This window comes from Hypomesus nipponensis, chromosome 5 (assembly GCF_054491055.1).
Source record: "Hypomesus nipponensis isolate SF chromosome 5, ASM5449105v1, whole genome shotgun sequence".
In the NCBI taxonomy this organism is placed as follows: domain Eukaryota; kingdom Metazoa; phylum Chordata; class Actinopteri; order Osmeriformes; family Osmeridae; genus Hypomesus; species Hypomesus nipponensis.
The window spans coordinates 5,888,573-5,910,790 of record NC_140365.1 but is presented as its reverse complement, the minus strand read 5'-3'; the positions used below and the strand labels follow the sequence as shown (position 1 = coordinate 5,910,790).

Here is a 22,218-nt window from a genome sequence, read left to right as displayed (position 1 = left end):
GCGTTGGATGAAAGTGTATGCCAAATGAATTCATTGTTTGGTGTTCTTTTATTCGTAGTTTGTTATTGTCATGAATTATTATTCATCATTATTCAGTTATTTATATGACATTGATTGTTGATAAGAATAGCATCTCAGATAATATTACGATTTATTCTGTTATCTTATTGGAGATCTAGATTGGCCACTAGGACCAAATCATTCTAATGTACCTTTACCTGTAGGCTACTTGTTACAAATGGCACATAAACCTTATATGTGTTCTGGTGTTTCTGTTGCCCCTGCGGTCCTCCACAGCACATGGAAGATCTTTCCCACATGTAGGACACACCAGCGACCATTCAACAGTCCTGTTGAATAGTCTTCTTAATCATTGGTAAGATAACATGAATTAACAGATGCCCTTACCCATGATTTTAAGGGAGTTAGGAATCAAGATGTCCACATTTTTTGCTATCATCACACTAAAGTAAAAGTCTTTTTCCGGGATCTTCTGGAGTATTCTTTTGTGGTTCTGAGGTGAGGTAAAACAATGACTTGATAAGAGAAGAATGTGGCATGAGCTCACTGTTAATGGTTGTCATTGACAACCAGCAGCCCCCAGGATCTGGGATTGCCCTCCCACTACTGAACTGACATGCCATCGACACATGTGTCTAGCTGACGCTCACTCCCAGACAAGCCCCGACACTGCACGAGCCTCCCAGACTCGGCTCTGAAGCACAACTGTAGAGTTTTGAGCGGTTATCTCCCTAAGCTGTTTATCTCCCTAGAACTAAACGGAGAGATATTTCTCAGTTCTCTGTTTTAATAGCCTCGACTGATCTTCCTCGGGGATGGAGACAAACAGCCTCCATCTACACTGTGTGGAAAGATTCAGGCTTTGCAGTTTTATTTTAAGATTGTGTGTTTGTGTGTGGGGGGGGTGTGGGTTTGTATGGTCCTGTGCTAGGAATGTAATGATACACGATACAAAATCTAACATTTCATGTTTCAATGAAAAAAACCTCCAGTTGACATGGAGCCAGATTTTCCCCCGGAGGAAAATAAATTGACACATGAATTCAAGCGACCCTCTGTTGGAACTGGAACAGTGTGTTATTTTTGGAATATAAGGCACTCTTACAGTGACTCTAAACCGAGGGGATGTTGTGGCTTGATACATTTCAGGAATAGATTAAAATGGCCCATTTCACCACATCTACTGTTCGAGGCAGAGCTGACTTTGTCCCTTTACGGAGGCCACGGCTTTGATTTTTACCTCATCCAGCCCCAGCCCCACACAGACCTGGGAGACCAAGCCAACCAGTCTTCCACCCTCACTACGGCAGGAGTTCCAGTGTCTCTGAAAGAGAGACCAGTTCTCCCCAGTTTTGTTGTCTGTCTGTGGTCCGGTCCTTTTGTTGAATGGCTGAGGTGGACTCTTTGCATATCTGTGCTCTTTCATCACCACTGCCATCTCTTCACCAGCCACGTTCCTCTCTAACTGCAAAGGTCTGCTGCCTTCATTTCCATTTGAGATTAAATGAGGAAGCAGTACAATACAGTAGTGATCTCTGGTGGGGCCAGGATGACTCAGACTCAAACCCACTGTGTGTATGAGACTGTACAATACTATATGAGAGCTGCAGTGGTTCAGTATTGTGTGTGTGTGTGTGTGTCTGGATGCTAGAGGTCACGTCCAGAGGTATACATCATCATTAACAGTGTCTGGCAGTAAATAGAGTTTCCTCCCAGTGACATTTATTTCAATTACAATGCCCATGTCATGACTTCATCTGCTAGCTTGACCACTGGAGCACTCACAGTCCCCATTAGAGAGAGGGAGAGATGAGGCTCTGTCCTGTCTGCACGACAAAAACACTGGCTCATCTCCCCTGACTGGCTTCAAAGTGCTCATTTGACTGACTGGCTTGGGCTTTGAATCAATCATGACACCTGACAAGGAAATGAGGGAAGTGTGCCCTAGCTACAGACAGGCCTGTCTGCATGTGAATTCTCCATTTGCTGCATAGCAGGGTAGATATGGAGTGAGCGTGTGGTCACATGGGCGCACAAGTTGTTGTTCTTCTGCAGGTCAGGTAAACGGGTTAGGTGAACAGACGCTCTGCCCGGCGACAGCTTTTATCTTCTCCTGTGTGATGTCCTCTCTGTCCACAGTTCCAGGAAGGCTCCAGGGACCGCTGCCCCAGGCTGGCCCGACTCACGTTGATGCTGGTGGGCCGTGCCCCCTGCCCTCCTCCCCTCCTGCGCTCCCCTCCATCCATCCCGTCATGGCCATGAGCAGTGACCCCGGCTGCAGGTGGGGCGGCGACTCAGACTCCGACCAGCAGCCCGGCGACCTGGCGGAGATGATGGCGGCCGTCGCCGTGACGACAGGCAAGACGGTCGGCGAGGCGGCCAACGGCGTGAAGAACGGCGCCAAGGCTAAGAAGGTCCACCCCCCCCGGCCTCACCTCTCTGGCAGGAAGATGTCCCTGCAGGAGAGGGGGACACACCCGTCCGCAGACGGCGGCAACGCCCACGTCTCCCCCCGCGTAGCCCGGAGGCCCACCGTGGAGTCCAAGCGGGTGTCCATCTCAGACTCTCAGGTGGGCTACAAGCAGACTCGGCTCCAGATCGAATTAAACGGGGGGACATTTTTATTTAAGTTTTTCCATAAGGGGGGCACGCATTTACAAAGCATGTAAGCAAAATAAGAGCAGACCAGCATATTCTGCAGGAAAGTGTAGCCATCTTGATATTTAATTTATAGCCAATGCCAGTATTTACATTTAGTCATTTAGCAGACGCTCTTATCCAGAGCGACTTACAGTAAGTACAGGGACATTCCCCAGAGGCAAGTAGGGTGTCCCTTGCCCGAGGACACAACGTCATTTGGCGCACCCGTGAATTGAACTGGCAACCTTTTGATTTAATAGGCTGATTCCCTAACCGCTCAGCCATCTGACCCCCCCTTATTTCTTTTTTATACTTTAACAAAATAATTTTTTGAGGGGGCACAGCATTCCATTTGGGCTCTTGGAGCCCACCCTGGTTCCAAGGAACACCGTGATCCAGTGACCATTGGAGAGTATAGTGTGACAAACCCATTGATGCCTTCGGGATGGAAACACACCCATTGAAGGATTAGTCAGTGTGCTGGCTTGATAGGTGCTGCTGAGAGTCACGCACAGCAGGAAGGCCTGGGAGACAACTGGGGGCGTTCTGATTCGAGCCAGGGTTGGCCTGAGCAGGTGTGGGTGCAGACATGAGGTCAGCGTCTGGCTGAATGGGAGCAGGTATTGGATGTGTTCAAACAGCTGTCTGACCTATCTGTCAGAGCCCCAGTCAGGCAGGAGAGACCCCCTTCCAGCTGCCTGCTTAAGACTGAGCAAGCGCTTAATGACTTGAAAGGCTGATCCCTGTGTGTGGGTGTGTGTGTGTGTGTCCAGGACTCTCCTCTTGCCATGCAGCCTGACTATGGGATTGCGTGTGATTCTCTTGGTGGACAGCTGAGCCTGTGTGGAATTGACTTGAAAGCTTGTGTTTTCCACATCTTACATGTTCAGTGGAATCTAAATCTATAATATTCTTTGTGTTGCTGACCATCTGGTGAACCAGAGCTGACAGTAGCCACAGATGAGCCTGTGGTTCTTAGCTGGGGTGCACATACCTTCATAACAGCCATCTCCAGCACTCAGATGCAATGTTGTGGGTAGACTTCATTTTTCTATCTAGTCATGCATTAAATTAAAATCTTCCTCACATATATTAAGATGGCCTGCAAATAGATTGTTCTCTGCATTCGTTTCCCTATAACAGAGACTGCGGGGGGAGATAATATTTTTACAGAAGACGTGAGATCATATTCAATCCTTTCCAAACATTTAACCGTTAACATTCGAAGGAAAAAACAGAAATTCAGTTACATGATGTTGCTGTATGAGCCTTGCTTTACACATGGGTAACATGTACGTTTATTTAGTTAGTGGGGTTAGGCCAGTGAGATGGCAGGTCCAGGAGTCCACACCAGTGCTGTGGCCTGGACAAGCCGAAACACTTGTTGGTCAGTACGTTGTTCTCCAAGGTCATGGTGATTGTTGTCAGTACAGTAGAGCTTAGTCATTTGTGTGTACTACCTACTACACTCCTTCTCCTACACCAGAGTACTACGTACTCTACTCTTCGCATACTATAATCAGAGCCATGTATTCTAGAGTTGAAGTACACAAGTTGGAAATGGAGCTTTATCTCTCTCTTAACCATGACAAGCAGTGTGAAATGACAGCCTGGGTCCGCTGCCTTATTCTCCTCCTTGTGTTTTGGAGTGCAGTTCAACGAGCAGATTCAGTAACGTTCGCTCCACTGCTGGCACTTCTTGAATGAGGAGAGATCCAGCCTGTGATGAGCTGTGTGGAGCTGCTAGGGCTTTCTGAAGGTTTGGCATGCTCTGTATGTGGTGGAGGTGTAGGAGAGGTGGCTGAGGGGTGATATTAGGGGGCAGGAAGGACAGGTAATGGGGACATGTTGCGGAACTCACTCAGTGGATGACCTGGAATGATATAGCAGGCAGAAAGACGTTTTTTTTTAACCGATTACATAAATACATCAGTTGAAGCAATTTCTCTCTCTCTTTTTGTCGCTCATTTCTTATCTCTCACGCTCTTTACACCTTTCTTCCCCCCCTCCTCCCCCTTTCTCTCTCTCCCATGGGTATGTGGGTTGAGCATTACATCTTTTTCAGTCTCCTGTTTTTAATCTCAGGATTACCTGCTGTAATCTGGAGAGACACCTGAAACAAACAAGGCATCGGCTTCTGTCAACAGGTTCACAGGACAGACACCATGGCAACGCCACTTCTCCGAAAGTCTCTCCTTCTGTCTTTACCTCCTCGAGAACCGCCCAGCTCTCTCTCTCTCTGTCTCTCTCTGTCTCTCTCTCTTCTCATCTCCCACCACATGGGACACCGTATAGTGACAGTGTGTTGTTCACACCTCACAGCATGCACAGGACATTGTTTCCTGATGCGGTGAGTTGGGTATAACCCTCCCCACTGGCTAGCCAACCCATCAGGTGGTCAGGTTGGGCGATGCCCTTGCTAAACGTGTGTGTGTGCATGTGTGTGCACCTGTCGATCAGTCCTGCCTTCCTCTTCTCACCTCCATCTTCAAGTAGACCGGGACGACGACACTTTGACCTGGAGACCTTATTACAGCAAAGAAATCTACCGACAGTAACACTTTTGCATGCATTTGCATGGGGTCAAAAACGACACATCTGTCATTTGTCACATGGGCGGATGAGTGAAAGCAGTGAGGCGTTAGGGAGAGAGGGAGTGAGAGAGTGAGAGAGGGAGACGGTGAGAGAGGGAGAGGGAGAGGGAGAGAGGGAGTGAGAGGGAGAGGGAGAGAGGGAGTGAGAGAGGGAGTGAGGGGGAGAGAGGGAGCGAGGGGGAGAGAGGGAGCGAGGGGGAGAGAGGGAGGGAGGGAGAGGGAGAGGGAGAGGGAGAGGGAGAGGGAGTGAGAGGGAGAGGGAGAGGGAGAGGGAGGGAGAGGGAGAGGGAGAGGGAGTGAGAGGGAGAGGGAGAGGGAGGGAGAGAGGGAGTGAGAGAAAGAGGGAGTGAGAGAGGGAGTGAGAGAGGGAGGGAGAGAGGGAGTGAGTGGGAGAGGGAGACAGGGGGAGGGGGAGGGAGAGGGGGAAACTTAACAAAGGAGACGCATGCAGGAGGGAATGGCAGCACAGAAACCCTAAAGGTGCAAGGGGGGGGGGGGTGGAAGGAAGGAAGGAAGGAAGGAAGGAAGGAAGGAAGGAAGGAAGGAAGGAAGGAAGGAAGGAAGGAAGGAAGGAAAAGGTGTGTGTTTCTGGTCTGCTGTTGTGAGGGGGGCAATGATGTGGAGGGAAGCAAATGAATAAGAGACAAGGTTGATTTATGAGGCCCCACTTGATTTATTGAGATGTCGTGAGTCATTTATTGAATTGTGGGTGTAGCTCTGTTTCCGTGGGTGTGTGTATCTGTTTGGGCGTGTGTGTGTGTGTGTGTGTGGGGGGGGTGGTGGGGGGATGTATTTAAGGCTCTCTGCATGGCTCTCTTTATCCATCAGACACAGACAGTGTTTACTGCAGTGCAGACTGCAGAGCTCACTGAGCATGTGCCAAGAGTCTGGCCTCAGAGCAGGCGGACTGCATCCCCTCACAAGCCTTCCTGGTGTTTTCCTGTCTCCTCTCCTGGGCTCCTATCCTCTTGGGTTCTATTTGCTTCTATTGTTACGCCTCCCGTTTCTATCGCATGAGGTGTGCATCTGTAGATTTCCTCCAAGGGAGAAATGTGTGTGTGTGTGTGTCCAGATTCACCAGGGCTTTGTTCCACTGCCTGTGTTTGTAAGCATGTTCACAGCTCCAGTAGGAAGCCTGAGGGACTGGCCTGTCCAAGCTTCAGCCAACCCTGAACACTGATTCTTCACTGTAATGAGGGAACTCCTGTCACACTATCCATCCTTACTCTTCTTCCTCTCTCTCTCTCTCTCTCTCTCTCTCTCTCTCTCTCTCTCTCTCTCTCTCTCTCTCTCTCTCTCTCTCTCTCTCTCTCTCTGTCTCTCTCTCTCTGTCTCTCTCTCTCTCTGTCTCTCTCTCTCTCTCTCTCTCTCTCTCTCTCTCTCTCTCTCTCTCTCTCTCTCTCTCTCTCTCTCTCTCTCTCTCTCTCTCTCTCTCTCTCCCCCCTCTCTCTCTCTTCCCCCCCCTCTCTCTCTTTGAACCTCCCTGTATCGGCTCGGAGGAGTTTTCACCATTTTCTCTCCCTCTACTCTTCTCTTCCTCTCTCGCTGGTTGCCCTCCCCATCCCTCTATCTCTGTCTTCCACGGCTCAGGTTCTCTCCCTGCCAGGTGGCCCTGGCTTGCTCCAGCACGGCTGCTGGTTGCTATGAAACAGATTTTTTTTTTTTTTTTTATTTTTTTAAACAGCAGCTCTGTAATGGACTGAGCTCTGTAAACAGAGTCCACCGACCGCGTAGCTAATAACCGCTCTGGAATAACTGAGCTACACGTGGAACGGTTTTGCTCATGCCCTCCAGACCATAGTTCTGACAGAGGGGATGTAGAGCCACACTGGGGATGATCTGACCGATTCAATGTTTGATTGTTGTTGGTGTGTTTTTGTTGTGGCTTACAAATGTCCCCTTCATCTCTCCCTCCCCTCAGGACTGTATCCAGCTGAACCAGTATAGACTGCAGAGTGAGATTGGAAAGGTGAGTCTATGGTGTCCTTGCGCAATTACTGTTGGCCTGCCTGGCTTCTAAAGGAACAAGCAATTTTCTTTTTAAAATGGATGTCTACCACCAATAGGAAATGTCCATCCGTATCACCATCAAAGGGAACGTCCACCAGCATCACAATTACGCTTGGTTCACACAGTTTTGTATTATTACCGACTGTGCATAACCTTTTCGATTCAATCTTATGTACACTGCGTTTGACTTCAAACGTCCACAGGCGGTTTGAATGCAAAAATATTTACGTCATATTTCAGGAAAGCATAGACCGACCCGTAAAAACATGCAACGGCGTGAACCAAGCATTAAAGAAAAACGTCCATCAGTATCAGTCAAGTCGGTTGCCATATTCTTGTTGCTCTGTGGAAATGTTTTGGCCCTAACTCCAGTCAGCAGTATGCTTACCCAGCGGCGCTCCAAGGACAATCTCTCTTGACATTTAGTATTGTCTATCTTGTGACTAATCTCTTGAAAGGCTCACAAGTGTGAAATGAGTCACGCAGCTTTGATGCTGAGTCATGAACCTGGCCAATGTATCACCTTAACCAGCTCCAGTGGGTCCTCTGTACTCCCAGAGAGGGCTAGTAGCACCTAGTTTGCTCCCGGCCTGTTCCATGATATTCTGTCGGAGGATGGGCTGAGGAACGCACCACAGTGGAAAAAAAGTTGACTTCGTTTATTAGCTATCGAGCTCGTATCACACCACATCAGTCCACAACAGAGTGATAGGCATGAGTGAGAAAAATGTCTCTCAGGTGGACATTATCTGCATGAGACTCGAGCTTCTCTGTACACAGAAAATCTGCATATCACGGCCGTAGCAGCAGAGCTGCTGCAGGGCACGAGGGGTGTGGGTCATGTGACCCCTGCTGAACTGACCGCTTGTCTCCGCAGGGCTCCTACGGGGTGGTCAAGCTGGCCTACAACGAGGAGGACGACAAGTATTACGTACGTGGCCGTCGCACGCACCACACCAAGCCACCAAGCTTGACGTCACGTCAACGACCGCCGACAATAGCACACACCTGATATCTCCCCGTTCATCTAACTGTCTCCCATCAGTGGAGCTTCCCTTCCATCCCCAGCAGTCTAGACGCAGATAGGTTTCCTGTTACTTCTTCACAGTCTGGCGGGCTGGAACACAGAACTGATCGTCATCGACAACCCCTAACTAGACATAGAGATGCAGCGTGGAGGGAACTGAGGTGGAACTAGGGAGGACTTCTGATACTGTAGGTCATTCGGAATTGATCCTTTCATCCAAATCCGAGTGGTAGTGGAGCGTGTGTGTGTGTGCGTGCACATGTGTGCACAATTGTGTTTCGCTAAGCTCTTACTTCAGTGGGAAATCTGCCTTCTGTTAACGCTGACTGGCAGGAAAACAACCTTCCAATGCAAGGACAGGTTGCATGTTGAACTGGATGGAAACCCTTCCCCCTAAGTGGTTTACTGAGGAAGGATGGAAGACAAAATAAGAGAGAGGATAGAGCGAAAGAGGGAGTTTAGAGAAGGAGGGCACCTGCCAGTATTTAATTCCTTTTCCTGGCAGTTGGAGTTGGATCCACACAGTATTGATTTAATCCGGGCATCTGTGTCCACGGTATGATTTCCTCCAATCAGCCACACACACACACACAATCGCTTTACCAGAGACCTTTGTTCACTCCAAACAGGAAGACACCGTGTCATAAATATAAAGAGCACTTCATACCATGCGTTTGTTTTGTTGCCAAATTTGCGTGGCAAAAACATGGAAAACAAACCGCGACATCAAATGAGCAGAATGACAGGATATTGTTCAACCTGTGTCTTTTGTCTGTGTGTGTGTGTGTGTGTCTGCTCCCAAGCTGTTTTGTAATTACGAGGCTGACAAAGCTGTTACCTTCTCAAAGCCAACTTGACTGGCTGTGCTCCAATCCTTTCCCAGCTTGGCAGCACGGCATGCCTCGAGCACACCCAATCCCTCTCTGCTGCGTCTGTCTCGGCTCCGCCCAGATCACGGCTGTGCAGGGCTGAGAAGCCAATGATTTACTTCCTCTCGGCCTCTGCAGCAGGAGATGTGTCCTCTCTTCCATAGTCCTGTATCCCCGGCTGCTCCGCCACGCTGCGTCTGGGAACCAGGGCTAGCAGACCCACACTTCGCGCCCACCACAGGGCTGACGGAGGGTGTGTGAGAGAAGAGCAGAACATTCTCAGAACGTTTCATGACTACCAATGCTCTGCTAGCCCCCCCCCCCTCCCCCAGAACACACACATACACACTGCTGTAGTGGAGCTGTGAGGAGCATAACAAAGGGGGGGGGGGGGGGGGGGGGGGACTGACCTCTTACACACAGGCAGGGGGTCGTTAACATGCTCTGCTGCCCTGGAACATGGCACACCCACACACAAACACACACACACCCACAGGATGTCAGGAACCAGAATAGGGGGAACCAGGATGTGGTCACCCCAGGGGGGGACACCAACAGGAACAAGGTTAACCCAGGGTTGACCCTGGACTTCTGGGGAAATAGAGGCACGTTCTCGAGACGCGCTGCAGTGCGGTCCACAGCGTCGTCCGTGTTGCTGGAACTGTGAGACGATGACCCAGCGCTGTCTCTCCACGCGTCGTTTCCAAGCTGAAATGCACTGTCAGCCGCTTGCTGATCATACAGTCCTGAGACAGTGGCGGTTGAGGTACGCCGGCAGTTATTTGTTTTGCCGCCACAGCTTTCCCCTGGTTTGTGTGGAATATTCATGACTGCCTCTTCCCTTTGACAAACCGATTCCTCTCAACTAGCCTGCACTACAAAGACTGCGTGTTTCCCCTGCCCAGGGTGAATCCGTCCTTGAGTAGATGAAACATGCCCCCCCCCCCCCCGCCCGTCTTTTCCATGCAGATTTTTGAGGCTTTTCCGTGTGTCGCTTTGAAATGTGACTTTGTTCTGTTCAGACATTCATTAAGAGCCTCCGTGGGTTTTTCCACTGCAAGTGGATAACAGAGGTGATTTGTGGAGACTTGACACAGACAGGAAAACAGGCTAGGATGCTAGACGTTTTGAGAATTTTCGTGACGTCAAAACAGCCCTGTGATCCTTTTCACTCCGGTTTCCCTAACAATAGTGTTCCGCAGGTGCTGTGGATTAACACCTCATTAGTGTTTAGGAGGAGGAACTAATGAGCAGAGTGTGGGAGAGAGCCGTCACGGCCTGCCTCAGAATAACACAGCTCCTTGCTGAGATAATGCGTGTATTTGCCGCCTCTCCCAGGGACATGGCTGGGGAGGGTTGCAGATCTTCTCCTTAACAGCTGAGAGGACCGTCTGGAGGAACTGTGTGCTTTTAAGAAGGTTGCTGTTAATGCAGACGGCAAATAGCAGACCGGAAATGTATCGAATGTTGCCCTGGATATTGACCACACCCTGATCAGCCTGCTAGTTGTGTGTTTCATTGGGATCTATGTTAGTTATCTGCTTTGGTCAAATGTGCGTCGTATAGTGTTTCAGTCCACTCTCAACTGTGTCTACCAGTCATGTGTCAGTTCATTTATAGTCATTTATGCAATCACTTAGTCTGAGCTGGGTGTGCTGTGGGGAATGGGAAGTATGTTATTAGCACTGGAAGCGAGAGCAGAGCCGCAATCGGAAAGTTTCATAAAAGCTTTTCTTTGATTATTATGGAAATTCAGGAAATCAAGAGACAGTTATGTCATCCACTCCCCCGAGCACCATTACGTGTTTGTTTGACACACAGACATCCGGTGACTTCCAACAGCTGTTTTGTTTTCTTCTGTTTCCTGAAGTGTCTGTCGTGAATGTGTTGGTCTTTTAGATGTGCATGAGGTGTTTCTTCTGTGAGTTGTTCATGCTAGCTGACAGCCCCGTCCTCTCCTACAGGCCATGAAAGTGGTCTCCAAGAAGAAGCTAATGAAGCAGTATGGATTCCCACGTAAGTCTCGCACACAACCGGAATCTGTCATCTCAATAGAATATGAATTGTCCTTTAATATTGTTTGATTCGTCAGGAATTCTTTCGCTTTTGTTCATCTGATGCTGACGTGGTTCTTTGTAATGGCAGGTCGCCCCCCTCCCAGAGGGCCCAAGGCTGCCCAGGGCCAGCAGCCCAAAGTCCTGGGCCCCCTGGACCGGGTCTACCAAGAGATCGCCATCCTGAAAAAGCTGGACCATGTCAACATTGTCAAACTGGTGGAGGTGAGACACTACAATAGCCAATGGTCTCCCGCAGGAAGGCAGGTAGCCGGAGTTATTCTTTTCCTAGCTCCAGTGCCAGATATGTCTAGAATATGAAGCAGTGCTTCCTCACAGCTTGTGGCAGCATACTGCACCATAAACATGATTATCCATTTATGATATGCTAGAAACCTCCTCGCTCTTCACCATTAGACTTATTATTCACTAAAGCTGAGGCCCACATGGCGCTCTGACAACCTGCGTTCAAACCACAAACGTGTCACTCTCGTCAGAGCTGCTACGGGCCCCTTTTAGACCAGGAGGTGGGCTGTGGCTGAGAGAGAGACACACACACACACATGCACACAAGCGTGGCTCATATGCTCCCTTGTGACATCATCAGACTGCTCTTCAATCATGACCAGACGGCGGGGGCGCCGAAATGTAATCGTTCCTCATCAGTGGAGGGGAAGTAGATGTTGACTGGATGGGCAGGGGGAGAGAGAGAGTTGATAGAGGAACCAGGGTCCTGCGAGGGGGGGGGGGGGGTTGAGAGAGGATCCAGGGGGCGGACAGGCCTCACTGCTGGCTCTGGGGCTGTCGGCATGTCAGCCATAATGAGTTTAGAAGGAAAGAGGAGCTCCCTCTAAGTGTTGATCTCCTCCACAGCCTCGGCACAGAGCTGATCCACAGCAGACCCTCCTCGTCCTCCTCCCTGGCTCGGCCTCTCAGAGTAGGCCTCTAATCTGTCTCCACGAGGCTGGGATTATATTCTCTGTAGCCAGCAGCAGGCCATAGCCTCCTTCACATCCGGTTCGGTCGCATCTGCTTTGGAGCAGGGGAACTTTTTTTCTTGTCAACAAACAATAAACACCATGCTGGAGGGAAAACAGAAACGGTAATGTGGCAATTTGTCACAGATGGTTAGTGCGACATCATGGTGAAGCAGTGTTAATATCCACTCATTTAGGCCCAAATTCGAACTGCCAGTTTACAATTTCTGGATGCAAATAACTTAACGACCTTAGTAGTCCACAGGCTGTGTTTTGATGGTTGTATAATGATGGTACTCATTATGGGATGGCGTTGCAGGTGTTGGATGACCCTGCTGAGGACAACCTGCACATGGGTATGTGTTCTTATTCATCACACGATCACTCCTGGAGACCACAGGTTTCCGGGTTTGATTCCTTCCCCGGCCCTTTTGCTACATGTCTTATTCTCTCTCTCGCTCGTTCTCGCTCTCTCTCTTTCTCCCTCCCTCTCCCTTGCCTTTCGTGCCTAACTCAAACTGTCATCAAATGTCCCCCAAAATACATCTTCTCAAAGATAAGTGTGCAGTACTGTAATATGGATGAGCAGTGCAGACAGGCTTCCCAGTGGTCCACCCCCTCAGGGCAGCTCTGAGTGGATGGAGTCCAGGTGGCTGGTCAAGAGTGCAGCAATGTCCGGCCGACTGCTCATGTCGGGAACGTGTCACACGCAAATGAACAGCAGCAGGAGTAGGACTGTCCAGTGTTGAACTGTTTCCTTCGCTGACATGTGTTCTTCTCCGTGTCTCCAACAGTGTTTGAGTTGATGCGAAAGGGGTGAGTACACCTCATGCCCCTCTTCAGTAATAATCGAAGGCAGCCCCAATAAGCCCTCCCTCCCTCCCTGCCTCCCCTCCCTCCTTCCCCCACCTTCCTCTCCACTGTTCTTCTTTATTAGTCCAACCTGACGTACTGTTTTCCCTCTCTCCCCCTACTCCAGAGGGATTCATTATGTGCTTGTGTTTTCACTTGACAGTTATTACCACGACCATGGTCTCTCTGTGCCCTGCCCACTACGCTTTTCATTAGCATGTCCCCTCTCGCTTTCCCAGCTGTGGATTTTCATACTGGAACGGATGATTGGGTCCTGTTAACCCTCTCTCATACAGGTTCTCACTGTGCTGTGCAGGCAATGAAAAGACTACATCTGGAGCTAATGGCTAAGGCTTTTAGGGAATTATAGATAATCATGCTACGTGTGGGAGTTTTTCTTTTGGAGTGGTAGCATTTGTTTCAGTAGCGTGGTAGCTTTACCACAGCTAATCCATGGTCTCTCTTGTCCATTCTCTCAGGGGACATGTACAGTTATTGGATATCCCAGCAATGGACAGACGCAGCACTAGCAGGGAGAGACCAGCTGAGCCGGAATAGATGAGCCAGTCATTGTAGTCGATGACACTTGGCCAGTTTTGTCGGAAACGCATGCACGTTTTTTTCCCCTCAAACTTGAATGAATCCTGAGGCTTCCCTCTCAGGCTCATAGAATATTGGCATTTAGATTCATTAATAATTGAGGATGTGTGATTCCAGGTCAGAACTACCTACCCATTTCATGCTCTGGGGGGGTTGATAATTGTAGTAGTTGTATTAAAGTATTGACCAGGCTCCATAATAGCTTATATAATAGTTCTCCATTTTCCTGGTGTGCCATAGTCTTACCAGCCCTGATTGTTAGTGAGATGATGAGTGCAAAGATGGAAAGCGCTGTATTTCTACATCTGTTATTAGCTTTAACGAGCGTCCTTGTGGTTGATTCTTCTGCATGGGTGTTGAAGTGGAATACATGTTGTGCTGATGGTGAAGGTACTGTCTTACACTCTTACTCTCTCCATCTCTCCTGTCCTCCCTCCCACTCCTCTCTGTCTCTCTGTCTCTCTGTCTCTCTCTCTCTCTCTCTCTCTCTCTCTCTCTCTCTCTCTCTCTCTCTGTCTGTCTGTCTGTCTATGTCTCTCTCTGTCTCTGTCTCTGTCTCTCTGTCTCTGTCTCTCTGTCTCTGTCTGATATGGTCCAGTCCAGTGATGGAGGTGCCTTGTGACAGCCCTTTTTCTGAGGAGCAGACGAGGCTGTATTTCAGGGACATCGTCCTGGGCATCGAGTACTGTAAGTGCCACTTTACCCGTTTCATCAAAAGGGTTCTGCCTTTTCAGCCCAAAATAACAAAATAGTTACTGGCAGCCATATGGCATTAAACACATTTTCCAGCAACTGCAAGCTGCATGTTGGAATCAAACTACAATATGCTATCGCACCACCATATAATCTGGCTTTTCAAGTCTGAGGATTCCGGAACACTCTGCTTCACCGACCACACATGCTGTGCATATTTTATGAGCGAAGGTGTGTTTTGGAACTCCCCAAGCTAGTTATAGAGTGATGGATGTTCTGAAGGAATCGTTTCAGAGCTTGACTGGCTAGCATAACAGACCCTTTCTTTCCCCACAGCACCTTTTATATATCACAGCCAGCATCTTGATGAGGCCTAGCGGGGTGTCTGAGTGACCCAGGCTCTCCATCTCCTTCCTCACCCCGATGTTTTCCACTGACCTCCCCTCCCCCTTCCACTGCTCCCTGGCGTTGTCCTGGGGCTCCAGGTCTGATGCGTCAGACAGCGTCCTGTCATCAGTATCGAGCTCATGATCAGCCAGGCCTTTCTTTGACTGTGTCCTCATTAGCCGAGGGTTATCCAGCTCGCGGGCCCATGCGAACGATCAATGGATCGATATGGCTCTCTTTAGACGTGCGTGGTGGTGGCTTGGGGGGGCCGTGAAACCGAGCAGGAACAACATGCTTGCTCTATTGAGCCCACTCTGTTGGTCTCAGTGCCATTGTGATCGTAGACAAACGGCTCGTTGTGCATGTGGCATGTCTTAATTAACTGTGTGGAGATGGCACCATTGTTATCCGGGATCATCTGCGATAAAACGTGTTTTCGTGTGTAATTTGGAAGTCAGTCATGCCGCGCCGCGCCGCGCCGACGTCCTCTGTCCTTCATCATTGTTGTTCCTCATCAGTCCGAACAATCGCTAGCTCCTCAAGCACAGCAGTCCTGTGAAGTGTCGGCTTTGATTAAGCCTCTTGAGGCCATGAGGGCACCACTTAGCCAATCAGAGTCCTTCTCCAGTGAATGGCTCTGGGTTGACCTGTTTTGTTAGCTCAAGTAGAGGGGTTACAACCGTGGTGCCTCCAGAGAGGGGCCGTACTCGCCTAACGACCGGCCCACGGTCACAGCGTCACCGTTAAGTCCAAACCGTTGATGACTCAGTGGTTGTTTAATCACCTGAGGAAAGATTCATTTTAGTTGGAGGTTCTAGAACCTTCACTGCTGTTATTATAACTGTGTAAACTCTGAGGAAGCTCCCTGGAAACTGATGAGTCCTTCTCTTGGATTGGACATATTTATCAACACGTTTTGCTCAATAAAATGTAACCCAGAGTCTTTTCAGTTTGGAATTGAGCACGCTCCAGTTCCAGGAGCCCAGACCTACTTGGTGTCCTTCTCTCCTGTGTTGTCAGTGCACTACCAGAAGATCGTCCATCGGGACATCAAGCCCTCCAACCTGCTGCTAGGGGACGACGGCCACGTGAAGATCGCTGACTTTGGAGTCAGCAACCAGTTTGAGGGCAACGACGCCCTTCTGTCAAGCACAGCGGGCACCCCCGCCTTCATGGCGCCAGAGACATTGTCCGACAACCTCAAGAGCTTCAGTGGCAAGGTCTGCTAAAAATGTGTGTGTGTGTGTGCGCCTGCGTGTGTGTGTGTGTGTAAAGTTTTATGCATTTCGCTGGTGCTCTTGTCAGTAAGCAATTATTTGGACCACGATGACGCATCCAAGATGAACAGGGTAAATGACCTGTGAGGTTACTGCTGGTTAGTAATTATGAGTGTTTACAGAATGGCCCCATGTTACCATTTAGATGATGAATGCATGCTTACAGCAGCACTGACACAAACGTTATCCATGCTAACACGGAACACAAGCATGTACTGTACATCATTTCTGGTAGCGTGAACAGCGGGCTGACTGAGCTAGCTAAGGCCAGGCAGAGCTAAGGATATCAAGCAGTGAGGCTGCAGCAGATGTTGGCTCAGAGCCAGGAGAGTACCACAGCAGCATGCAGAAAGACAGGGAGGGAGGGAGGGAGGGAGGGAGGGAGGGAGGGAGGGAGGGAGGGAGGGAGGGAGGGAGGGAGGGAGGGAGGGAGGGAGGGAGGGAGGGAGGGAGGGAGGGAGGGAGGGAGGGAGGGAGGGAGGGAGGGAGGGAGGGAGGGAGGGAGGGAGGGAGGGAGGGAGGGAGGGAGGGAGGGAGGGAGGGAGATCAGGAAATTAAAAGGAGTCTGCGGAGGGAAGCCTTTTGAGGGGCTCCAGTTGTACCAGCAGGAGGGCAGGGAAAGGCCTTTACTGAGAGTCAGCCGCAACAGTGACGGACACACCATCCCTTTCCTCTCTGTCTGCCTCTGCTCTCACACACTGCCTCTCTTTAATCAGACCCCAAGCCTTTTTCAAGTACTAATTCATTTCCAGGCCTTTTTGGCCGCTAATCCCCTATGGCACTTTGATTTGATGGATTTGGTCATGGATGGCCAAATGAGAGGGGGGGTGAAATGAAAAATGATTAGAAACACGCCAACAGTCACGGTTTTGTATAAGTGTGGCTGGCAGCTGTTTCTTCTTTTAGCTGTCATCAACAAATTTGTACAGAACAAGAGACTCTTCGGTTCTGATTAGACACACCGCCCCCCAACTGATTAGAAAGTCTGGTTCGAGAGCTCGGCATTCATTGAAGTTTGCAAACCATAAGTGAGAGGAGAACATCCATATCATGTCCACATTCTGAAATCCACAGGGAGCAAACTGTGTGTTTAACCTGTACGACACTAGTGGAAACACGACCATATGGGCCCTAGCCAGAGATGGTGCAGTGAAGGATAATGAGAAGGGGGGGGTGAGGCTGTGGATTCGTGATAGAATGTCGGGAGATGGTGCTACCAATCAGAAGCCCCGACTCAGTCTCCTGCGCCCAGGGACTCAGCTGGGAGAAGCAGGGGCCCGAGGGATGACCGCATGGCTGCACAGGCAGCCTCATATCTGATGCCAACAGCCACCTGGAGTAGACTGCAGTGAGCAGCACCAGATGCAAAGCAAAGCAACCCATGGCTTGTATGGATGGCTAACAGTTAGTTAGAAGCGTGTGTTTATGGCATTAGCATGTACGTTGCTGTGTGTTTCTCTGTGCCGGGGCAGCACGCCAATACCAAATAAATGTCCCAGCTGTGTGTGTGTGAACATGCCTTCAGGTGTGTGTGTGTGTGTGTGTGGACATGCCTTCAAGTGTGTGTGTGTGTGTGTGTGTGTGTGGACATGCCTTCAGGTGTGTGTGTGTGTGTGTGTGGACATGCCTTCAGGTGTGTGTGAGGAAGAGGTATGTGTGTGTGTGTGTACTGTCTAACGTAGTGTGCCTTTACTGCTGTGTGTTCCAGGCCCTGGATGTGTGGGCCATGGGCGTGACTCTCTACTGCTTCTTATTCGGGAAGGTAAGGCATCCCATTCCTCCCGTCGTGATTCTCTTATCAGCCATAACCAGCTGCAGCCCCCTGCTCGGAGGAGCGGCCAAGAGGGGGAGGGGTGTCAGGGGTGACACCAGTCTCTCGCCTCTCTCTGTGAGAAATAGGTGTGCTAGCACAGCAGCTGCTGTCCCTGGGTGCGTTCCCCACAGCCCTCTCGGTGGAACACGAGGCAGGCACCCGGGGAGGGCACCCGGGGGGGTGAACTGGTTTCACTGTTTAGGGGGCCGTGCTGAGGAGACACATTTGGGGTTTTGGTATCTTACCTTGTCTCTCTGTCTCTGTGTTTCTGTCTCCAGTGCCCCTTCATTGATGAATACATCCTGGCTTTACACAATAAGATCAGGACCAAGTGTGTGGAGTTTCCAGAATCGTAAGTCTCACTTGTTCTTTACCTCTGCTCACTTCTCCTCCTCCGCTTCTCCCTCTGCCCCTCTCCTCCTCCTCGTTATGCAGGAAGACAGAGGCGAGAGACTGGTGCTCCAGCCAGCCACTCACACTGAGACTGGGATCTCAGCTGTTGCTTGGAAGCAAGCGACCGCGGAACTTCTCCTTCGATATTTCGCTCGCTCGCTCTCTCGCTCTCTCGCTCCCTCCCTCTGTCTTTCGCTAACACACACAACACACAACCTTTTTCTCCCTGTTGTCTGAAAAACAAGCACACTCTCACTCAACCCTTCAGAAAACCGGAGAGGTTGGCGCCAGAGAATGTAAACAGCCTTTTGATAACAAATGAAACCCCTCGTTCTCGCTCCGTGCCAAGGCTAGGGGAGGCTAAGTAAGCGGGAGATGCACTCGATGAATGAACCAGACTCCCCCCGCCACACAAACGGCAGCAGAAGAGGCTTCACCTGGAGGCAACTCTAATTGATAGCACTGTGAAGTACAGTATATCACTGTGCTATCACAGGAGAACAAGAGACATTTAGAAGAAGACAAGGAGAGCGAGAGTACAGAGGCAGAGAGTGGCAGCTGAAGTACGTGCTGGCACAGGTTGTCATCTTGCTAATGAAAGTGTGTCCTTGTGTGCTCGGGGGGTACTTAGCTGCTCTGTGTGGGCGGAAAACACCACTCCCATGACCCAGGAACGTAGCCCCCCATTGCACACTGCCACAATCTCATCTCCATACAAAGAAGAAATAGAAAGTCTTTCTCATAACACTATTATGATCAGTGGAATGGGGTTTCGCTAACCCTCCACTAAACACGGTCATGTATAAATTGCGGGCCTGCATGCTGTAGGATGTGTATTGGGGCGTGTTTTCACCTCGTGGCGTGCGTGTGTGCGTGTGATCCTCCAGGATAGACCTCAATAAGGAGCTGCAAGCCCTCATCCTGAGAATGCTGGATAAGAACCCAGACAACAGGATCACCATACCTGAGATCAAGGTGAGGGGAGGGGGATTGGGCGGACGGGTGGAGAGGGGTGGAGACCTGTTGAGGGGCAGAGACTTTCCAGTCTCGCACACAACGGCCCTGAGATGTGGCCCTATGACAACGCATGGAGAGAGCTCATCCAATCAGGGTGGTCTAGAGATGGGGAGTGACCCATCTGTGGCATGTACAGTGGGACTCATTAGCCGTGGTGCTGAGGAGGCATGAGGCATGACTCTGAGGCATGACTAAACTCGTCTGTCCCTACGGACACACACGCACACCTCTCTCAGAAGCAGAAGGAACCTGAAGTGGAAACTGAAACCGCCCTCCCCGTATGATCTGTTATTCAGAAGCTGCTGTAATCTGATCCCGAGTCAGGGAGCGCCCCGCCCCCCCCCCCCCCCCAGAGAGCATGTGTGTGTCGGGGGGGGACTTCCAATCTGACCCTGAGTCACTGGATCCTCTCTCTCCAGGGAGCGTGTTAGTGGAAAAGGAGATCATTAGCACGAGCATGACGAGAGATCTTTTTCCCCTGGCACTACCTGCTGGTGTGGAAAAAAGAATACAGACGTGCACACACACACACACACACCGGCACACTCCCAGGGGGAGACGCAGACACACACTCACACAAACCAGGCAGACAAACACACAGACAAACACACACACACATACCCGATAAACAAGCACACACACACACAAATCCAAGGAGACACAGAAACATTCACAGTCGAAGCCTCTTAACCCTGAGGATGAACCCTCATCAGCCAGACCTATGATTTGACCTTTAATTTAGCCTCCTTGCCTTGTCCTCTGTAGGACACAAAGGGACAGGCTGTTCTTCCTGACATGAAACAACCATAGAGGGTTGTTCACTGGACCTGGCAACCCTAGAGTCTGGCCAAGCTGCCAAGCCAGTACTTCATTACAGAGCCTGTGTATTGTCCTAATATACGCAGGTGTTGTGTATACGGTTTCCCTTTAAGTTGCTGCCAATAACTCGATTTTCGGTGTGTGTGTGTGTGTGTCTTGTGGCAGCTGGACCCCTGGGTGACCCTGTGGGGCATGGAGCCTATGCCCCTGGAGGAGGAGCACTGCACAGTGGTGGAGGTGACGGAGGAGGAGGTGCAGAACTCCGTCAAGTTTGTCCCCAGCCTCTCTGCTGTGGTAAGGAGCCGCACAGTGCATGTGTGCGAGGAGAAGACAAGTTGGCCGGAATGCCTCATTGTGTCTATCCCAAGTTTTAACGTGTGTGTGTGTGTGTGTGTGTGTCAGATCCTGGTGAAGGCCATGCTGAGAAAGCGCTCCTTCAGCAATCCCTTTGAGTGTCCCAGCAGGAGGGAGGAGAGGTCCATGTCTGCACCCGGAAACCTGCTCATGTACGTGCCTGCCCTCCCCCTGCCCTCCCCCTGCCCTCCTCCTGTCCTCCCCCTGCCCTCGCCCTGCCCTCCCCCTGCCCTCGCCCTACCCTCTCCCTGCCCCTGCCCTCGCACTGCCCTCCCCCTGCCCTCGCCCTGCCCTCCCCCTGCCCTCGCCCTACCCTCCCCCTGCCCTCGCCCTACCCTCTCACTGCCCTCGCACTGCCCTCTCCCTGTCCTCCCCTTGCCTTCCCCCTGCCCTCCCCCTGCCCTCCCCCTGCCCTCCCCCTGCCCTCCCCCTGCCCTCGCCCTGCCCTCTCCCTGTCTTCCCCCTGCCCTCCCCCTGCCCTCCCCCTGCCCTCCCCCTGCCCTCCCCCTGCCCTCCCCCTCCCCACTCACACTGCTCACACAAAGTGCCAATCATTCTGTCCCCCAAGCCCTCCGACCACTCACATCAGTCCTGAAGGCCCCGCCCACCCAAAGCCCTCCTCACACACCTTCCTGTCTGATCTCCCGTAGAGACCCCCCCCTCCCCGACCTCTCATCTCCCTGAGGGGGGGGGGCGGGGGTACACACCGTTTCTTCCTGTCGCTCTTACAGCTTGGTAGCGTTGCCATAGTACCCCCGGTCTCTGGCTACCTTGTCGTCTGACTGCGTTGCACCTTGGGTTGCCCCCCCCCCCCTGACACCGTGACATTTCCCCTGGGGGGGTTGCTGTGGAAGGACACACAGAGGGAGACCTTCAGGGGCACCGGCTAGGGGGCGAGGGGGGGAGAGAGACCCAAGGCCCTCGATGTGTTTGTCTCTCTGGAGGAGGCTGAGGGAGGGCCGGGGAGTGTGTGTTTGGAGCCCGTTTGCCGTGCTGTCAACACTGACCGTGTGGCTCCCGCCATGGCCTCTCTTGATCTCATCTAGGGTGCGTTATGAGACGGACTGGTTCTCCGTCGTCTACTTCTGATGGCGTTACCCCTGCCGGGTCGCAGGGAGGCTCGCTTTCCCTGCCGTCCGACGGCCAGTCTCTTGGTGTGACCGGCTGGCGCTGGCCGGCAGCTCTGGGTGAGCTGGGCTGGGCTGGAGGGAGTGCTACTGCCCCCTGGTGGAGGAAGGGACTCCCTGCTTTGTCGCTGTACCTTGCAGCTGCATGGCTTAGACAATGGAAGCAGGCCTGAACAGCAGACGGAGATTCTAGAACCTTATCTATTCCGAGAACTCGCGGCACGTGCACAAAGACGACTTGGGGTCGGTGTTTAGCGGCAGATATCGCCCAGTCAGAGCTGCAGGGACTGAGAGAGAAGTAGGAGGGAGTTAGAAGACATCTCGGATAAGCTTTCCAACCCCTGCCCATCTCCTGAACGTCACCCTCTCACCTTTGACCTTGTTTTCATTTTGTCCCCCTCCCCCCTTATCTGCTGCAGGGACTCGTGGCCGTTCCGCCCCTCTTTTAAACTCCACCCCTCTTTAAGGTAAAGTTGTGTGCTGTGTGGTCCAGCACGTTGTCTGTCAAACGTTCCAACCAATCGCCCCTCACCCATCCCCATCCTGTTGTATTGATCTCATCGTCTCATGGGAGTTTGTTTCGCCGTGACTTACCTCTCATCCCCTCGTGTCTCACACATTGGTGAGGTTGTTGTTGTTGTTGTCAAATGTGTGTTGGTGTGGTGCGCAGTCGGACAGACATGACTGAGCGACT

The 22,218-nt window shown here is 51.2% G+C and overlaps 1 protein-coding gene across 2 annotated transcripts in view; it reads left to right on the top strand.

Annotated features, from left to right (window-relative positions):
• camkk1a (calcium/calmodulin-dependent protein kinase kinase 1, alpha a) overlaps positions 1 to 22,218 on the top strand; it is a 34,558-nt gene that overhangs the window by 11,683 nt on the left and 657 nt on the right. Inside the window, exons 3-17 of one of the 2 annotated variants that reach the window (XM_084698177.1) lie at positions 2,161 to 2,591; positions 7,177 to 7,224; positions 8,143 to 8,196; positions 11,126 to 11,177; positions 11,307 to 11,440; positions 12,512 to 12,548; positions 12,987 to 13,008; positions 14,243 to 14,331; positions 15,745 to 15,944; positions 17,710 to 17,763; positions 18,093 to 18,166; positions 19,095 to 19,182; positions 20,209 to 20,337; positions 20,446 to 20,549; positions 21,944 to 21,991. In XM_084698177.1, the coding sequence (XP_084554303.1) occupies positions 2,274 to 2,591; positions 7,177 to 7,224; positions 8,143 to 8,196; positions 11,126 to 11,177; positions 11,307 to 11,440; positions 12,512 to 12,548; positions 12,987 to 13,008; positions 14,243 to 14,331; positions 15,745 to 15,944; positions 17,710 to 17,763; positions 18,093 to 18,166; positions 19,095 to 19,182; positions 20,209 to 20,337; positions 20,446 to 20,549; positions 21,944 to 21,991 (1,451 nt within the window). In that variant the 5' untranslated portion in view covers positions 2,161 to 2,273. The remainder of the gene's footprint in view (positions 1 to 2,160; positions 2,592 to 7,176; positions 7,225 to 8,142; positions 8,197 to 11,125; positions 11,178 to 11,306; positions 11,441 to 12,511; positions 12,549 to 12,986; positions 13,009 to 14,242; positions 14,332 to 15,744; positions 15,945 to 17,709; positions 17,764 to 18,092; positions 18,167 to 19,094; positions 19,183 to 20,208; positions 20,338 to 20,445; positions 20,550 to 21,943; positions 21,992 to 22,218) is intronic. The other variant, XM_084698178.1, reaches the window with a different exon arrangement.